At 39.8% G+C, this 6,396-nt stretch overlaps 1 protein-coding gene across 1 annotated transcript; it reads left to right on the forward strand.

Moving 5' to 3' along the window:
• The first annotated feature begins 5,466 nt into the window (after nt 1-5,466).
• LOC145059626 (uncharacterized) lies at nt 5,467-5,895 on the forward strand. Its single transcript, XM_079007444.1, has one exon. It carries the CDS (start codon nt 5,467-5,469, stop codon nt 5,893-5,895), a length of 429 nt encoding a protein of 142 aa, XP_078863570.1.
• The last annotated feature ends 501 nt before the right edge of the window (nt 5,896-6,396 follow it).

A 6,396-nucleotide genomic window follows, 5' to 3' on the forward strand; every position in this document is an offset into this window, starting at 1 on the left:
TTCCGGACTCTGGTCCGATGCAGTTTCCGGACTTCGGTCCGATGCAGTGGGAAAGGCCCAGTACGTGTTTATATGTTATTGTATGGTATGTGGTAGTTTGGGGGAGATCACTAAGCTTCGTGCTTACAGTTTCAGTTTTGGTTTCAGGTACTTCCGCAAGTAAAGGGAAGAGCTCGGGTTGATGGCATCACAAACACCACAACTTTAGTCTTTATCCTGGGAGTTTGTTTTGATTCATAGTTTGATTTGATACAGATGTTTCACGACATTTTATTATGAGTTGAGATATTTGACGTATGGTTTTTATGATATGACGATCAGTATATGATTTTTATTATTATCAAAACAAAATATTTTGGGTCGTATTTTTGGATGTTACAACAGGTACACCCAACGTACTCACCATTTTGCCTGTACGCTTAGCGTACATGGGGGTACGCCCTGCGTACTCTGTCTGTATGGATTATGAGTTTTTGGGCCATGGTTTAGGGTATGTTTGGGTATTTGGGCCTTAGTGGGCCATCATAAATCATATTATATGGGCCAAGGAATATATTTTGGGCTTAGGGTGAGGCCCATTAAGGTATTGGGCCCAATGTAGCAAATTGGGTGATTAGTGGGTCACTAGTGGGCATGAGAAGCTTACCTAGTGTTGGGCCTTTCATTTTATGGTGTTGAGTCTTAGTCATAGACCAGTTTGGGTTAAGGGTACAATGGTTAATTTAATCTTAGAAGGATATTGTTTTGGGCTAAGTGTTGTTGTGGCATTGATAGTTCGGGGAGCTAGAGGAGCAACAGTGTGGGGATTTTCAGATAGCAGCCAGAAGGGTACCAACAGTGTTTCAGTAGTTCAAGGTGAGTTATCCTCACTATACCAAGGGTCTAAGGCACCAAGTCCGGCCCTTTGAATTGTTATTTGAGTAATTGCTATTGTGATATGTTAGTTTGGTATTTTGCTAGAATGGATGATTATATGCTAGTATGGCTGGTTAGATCGGCATCCTGGTAGACTGGATGTGGCTATGCTTAGTGACCTGTAGTTGGTCGGACTGTCTGTATGTTGGTAGGAGGTTACCTGTGATATGTGCGCATGTTTGAGTAGTTGTAGAGGTTATTCCATCCCGGTAGGATGATAGGTCCCTAGTACGTAGTTATATGGACTATTATGTCATTATCTGATAAGTGCACATGTTTGTTAGTATGTGGGCATTCCAACCCAATGGTTGTGGGCTAGGAGTATTCCATCCAGGTAGGATGATTGGACTCATAGTATGTTGGCATTCCAACCCAATGGTTGTGGGCCAGGAGTATTCCATCCCGGTAGGATGATTGGACTCGTAGTAGGTTGGCATTCCACCCCAATGGTTGAGGGCCTGGGGTATTCCATCATGAGGGATGATTGGACCCATAGTAGTGGTTGTTGTATGTATAGGTGCCCGGGCATTCCAACCCGATGGTTGTGGGCCGAGAGTATTCCATCCTGGTAGGATGATTGGACTCATAGTATGTTGGCATTCCAACCTGATGGTTGAGGGCTAGGGGTATTTCAACCGGATGGTTGATTGGACCCATTGTATGTTGTTCATTGTTGTATGGGTATAGTTATGTGTGTATGGGTATTTTGGGGGAACTCACTAATCTTTCGAGCTTACGGTTTCAGTTTATTGTTTCAAGTACATCAGGTGATCGTGGCAAGGCAAAGGCGTGATCGTACCGCTCCTCATATTTCATGATTTTGTGATTTGGTTCTGGGGATACTTTGATGTTTAAAACTGTTTTGGAAAAACAAGTTGTATTAACTTATTGGTTTTTGAATGGATTAAAATGTTTTAAATTGGTTGAAATTTATGGATGTTACAAATTCCAGCACCTGAGCTTGAACCAGAGCCTGAACCTCCTTCATGAGTGCTCATCACCAGAATGAAAAGCAACCATACAATAATCGAAACATACTCAAGGAATCCTTTTCCCACAAGCTTCCTAGATTCTCCGTGACTCCCCTCGATTTGAGTATGGATCCTGTTCTTTCAGTAGTACGGGCCCACTACTACCTTCCACACCTACCCATACTTTCGTCAAGAGTTATCTCGAATCCTCCAAGTCACCTTCTCAAATTGGTACTCCAAGTACCTGCTAAACAGCACGACCCAACACACTAAAGCACTTCCTAGGCTCTCCTAGGTTCCCGACCTCACCCTGCCATCAACTGTTGAAAAACTCCCAATAATGTCAGCTAACCACTATTGGTTTTTATGCACTATAACACTCCTATGGTGCACATGCAATCCTAAATGCTTTGGATCTAAGTTTTCTCTAGTTATACATGCAATAAAATTTTCCAAAGCATAAAGCCTACAACTAGCATACAATCTGGGGGATGATGTGCCATCACGCTGGGACCTTGTCCTTAATACCGGATGTACCAGAAACATAAACTCAAAACCATAAACACAAAGCTTAGTGAGTTCCCCAAAGTACCACATACCATAACATACAAGTGCCATAGGCTACCCCATGGTCTTTCTTTGCAATTCTAAGGGCCAAATCCTGGTCTTACATACAAGCACCATGGGCTACCCCCATGGTCTTTCCTTGCAATGCCAAGGTCCAAATCCCGATCTTACATACAAGTGCCAGGGGCCAGATCCTGGTCTTTCATACAATTTCCAGGGGCCAGATCCTGGTCTTTCATACAATTTCCAGGGGCCAGATCCTGGTCTTTCATGCAATTGCCAGGGGCCAAATCCTTTCATGCAATTTCTAGTGGCCAGATCTTGGTCTTTCATGCAAGTATCATGGAGACAACTAGCATTCTACATAACAAAGTAATGAGCCGACATTGGTGCCTTCAGCATCAGGGCCAATCACTACTCTAAAAGCTATCTCTACCGGTCACCTATACAATTAACATGAACCCAAATCTCAAACTATAAATCAAATTACCCAAAATGCCCTTAGGTCAAACTTGGTCAAAGTCAACGGTCGAGGTCCAAAAGTAAATATTCCTTCCCAATGGAGTACGTCCTGCATACCAAGAGAGTACACCTAGCATACTCTGATGTTGACCAAAAGCAGGGCGCTGACCGCGTACGCGCAACGTACCACCATGTACGCCCAACGTACATAACCCAGTCCTATAACTCCATTAAGAGCTTATTCCATTAAGCCCTTACGTCCAAAACTCAGGTTCAAGCCCAAAATGATGTCCTAAGTCATAAAGTTTCCAAATTTATGACTTTGCATCGCGATAAAGTGCTTAATGTACAATACCCTAAGTTCTTAACCCAATAAGACATCATAACTCTTGTATGGAAAGGATAGAAGGGCCATGACCAAATTTTTATGGTTCATAATGATTCCATAATGGATAAATTTTCCAACTTTATCCATTAGAATGGTCCCAAAAAACAAGATCTAGTCTTTAATTCTCAAAGGGACCCAAAAGTGCATCTTTTTCAACTTAATCCATTAAGTACAAGTCTCCAACCTTCAGATCTGAAACCAAAATGATGTTTAGATGGATAATGTTTCCAACTTTATCCATAACAAGGTCACAAACTTTCAAGATCTAAACTTTATGCACTTAAATTGACCAAAAGCTCATAACTCCCAAAACTAACTAGATCTAATAATTTCATCATCAAGATCCAAACTTTATACCTCTACAAGAAAGATCATGGTGAATAAAGTTTGGATCTACAAGCTCCAATGCAACTCACACTTCTTCAATGAGTTCCTTCTTCTCCAATGTGCACCAAGAATGCTCAAAAGCACTTAAAAACACCTTCTTTTTGCTCATAACGCTCAATCTAGGGTTAGGGTTACAAGAGAGGGTGTTGGAGAGGTGGGGGCTGAGAATGGAATGAGTTTGGGGAAGTTAAGGATCTTAAATAGGGTTCAAACCACGAAAATAAGGTTTAGTAACCGATCACGTACGCCCAACGTACTCAAATTACGCCCAACATACTATGGATGCCCTAGTAGGCCGAGCGTACACTTTCAGTATGCCAGCGTACGCAACTCAGCCCCAGAACTGCCCTAACTTCAAACTATCATAAGTTCTTCGTTCCAACTCCGTTTTCGACGATCTTTATATCCACGAAAAGGTATTGAAGAGCTATACAATATTATCTAAATATCTTGGACTAGAAACCTCTCGAACAAAAATCCATATTTCATGCAAGAACCCGACCTATGACTTTTCCCGTTTTACCCTTTAACTCCAAAACACAATTCGAAGGTTTAGATCTCATAACCATCATTACTTCTTCCAAAAGGTTTAAAAATCACCTTCTTAAGGCCTAAAGCCCTTACACAATCGAATTTCGGCCCATGACCCTGAATCACAAAATGATTCCGAATAGGGTGTTACATTATTAAAGAGGATGTCATTTTTGCTATGGTGGAATTTTTTTTCTTATGGTTCTTTCCATAATCGTTGCAATCCCTCTTTCATTGCTTTAATCCCTAAAGTTCATGATGCTAATTTGGTTACATATTTGCACCCTATTAGTCTAATTGGCTACCAATATAACATTATTGGTAAGATTTCTGTTAATAGAATTGCATTGGTTATTTATTCTATTGTTAGCCCTGAATAATCTGCTTTTATAAAAGGTAGACAAATTTTAGATGACCCTTTGATTCTTAATGAAGTTTTTTCATGGTGTAAGGCTCATAAACATCAAGCTATGGTTCTCAAGGTTGATTATCAAAAGGCTTATGATTTTGTTTGTTGGGATGATTCGGTTTTGGGGCAAAGTGGAGAAGTTGGATTCGAGGCTACTTAATTTCTTCTATGGGTTCTATTTTGGTGAATGGGGTTCCTACCTCAGAATTCAGATTTTATCGAGGCCTATGTCAGGTAGATCCTTTGTTTCCTTTTTTATTTGTTCTTGTAATGGAATCTCTCCATGTTGCTTTTCAGAGAATTATTGGTCGAGAGTTTGTTTACATCTCTTCATATTGGAAGTGGGTTTCATGTTCCCATCCCACATTTGTTTTATGTAGATCATCTTATATTTATTGGTCATTGATCTAAGGAGAATATGGTGGCTGTTGTCATGCTTCTTTAGTGTTTTTTCCTTGATTTTGGGTCTTAGGATTAGTATTCATAAAAGTAATCTCATGGGCTTTGGAGTTCAATATTCCGTTGTTGAGGATGTGGTATCCTTTATTGGTTACATTCCTTGTAAAGCTTTGTTCACTTATTTAGGTATTATGGTGGGAGGTAATATGTCTCGTTTCGATTCTTGGGATATTACGATTAGAAAAGTTACTTCTAAACTTTCTAATTGGAAGGCTAAAAATCTTTTAGTATAAGGTAGATTGATGTTAATTAAATCAGTTTTGGGTGCGGTCCCGACATACTTTATGTCTCTTTTTAGAGCCCCAGAGACCGTGGTGAATCGTTTGGAATCTTTTAGAATTTCTTTTTTCTTGGGGGCTGATTTGGGAGAACGCAAAATGACTTGGGTGAAATCGAAGTATACTTTGGCTCATAAGCAATATGGTGGTCTTGTGATTAATAGTCTTTTTGCTCTCAATCATTCTCTTCTTTTTAAATGGGTCCGACGCTTCCTTTATCTTCCAAATGCTCTTTGGGTGAAGGTGATTAAAGAAATTCATGGTAATCATGGTTTCATTGGGTATACTTTACCAAGAAATATTAGCAATTCTATTTGGGTTTGTATCATTAAGGTTGTTGATTCCTTACGTGATAAAGGTGTTGATTTGTTGTCTTTTTGCAAAAGGGTGGTTGGAAATGGCCAATTTACCTCTTTTTGGGAGGAAAATTGGATGAATGGTCCGTTGAAGATATCATTTAATGGGTTATATGCTCTAGAAGTGGATAAGCAAATTACAGTTTCCTTGAAACTGCAACAACTAGGGTGACACACTTCTTTTAGAAGAAGATCGAGAGGAGGTGTTAAGGAGGAGCAATGGGTCGATTTTTGCTCTTTACTTTCTTCGATCCTACTTTCTTCTCCTCCTGACAGATTGATTTGGTCTCTAGCTTGATGACATAGGAAGTTTTTCAGTAGGATCAGCTAGATCACACATTGATAAAAAAAACTTCTTCTTTAATGTACTTTTTTCACAGGATGGTGTCGTCTCGTTCCGATAAAAGTAAATGTTTTTGTGTGGCGTTTTTTGTTGAACAAAATTCCTATTAGGTTTAATCTTTCTTATAAAGGGTTGAAGATTAATTCGTTTGTATGCCCTATATGCGAGAATGAGGTGAAGAGCGTTTGTCATCTTTTCCTTGAACGTCACTTTTCGCTTGATCTATTGCATCTCCTTTGTAGTTGGTGGAGTTTATCGACACCTTTTTCCTTTGTTTCCTTGATTGGATTAACTGGATTGATACTTTGAGGATCTTAAAGGTTTGTAAGG

Source organism: Lactuca serriola, chromosome 6 (assembly GCF_051521515.1).
Source record: "Lactuca serriola cultivar US96UC23 chromosome 6, Lser_US96UC23_V15, whole genome shotgun sequence".
In the NCBI taxonomy this organism is placed as follows: Eukaryota; Viridiplantae; Streptophyta; class Magnoliopsida; order Asterales; family Asteraceae; genus Lactuca; species Lactuca serriola.

Bases quoted from the DNA above. Each gene is read 5' to 3' on its own strand.
- LOC145059626 (XM_079007444.1), top strand. From the start codon at position 5,467: ATGACTTGGGTGAAATCGAAGTATACTTTGGCTCATAAGCAATATGGT.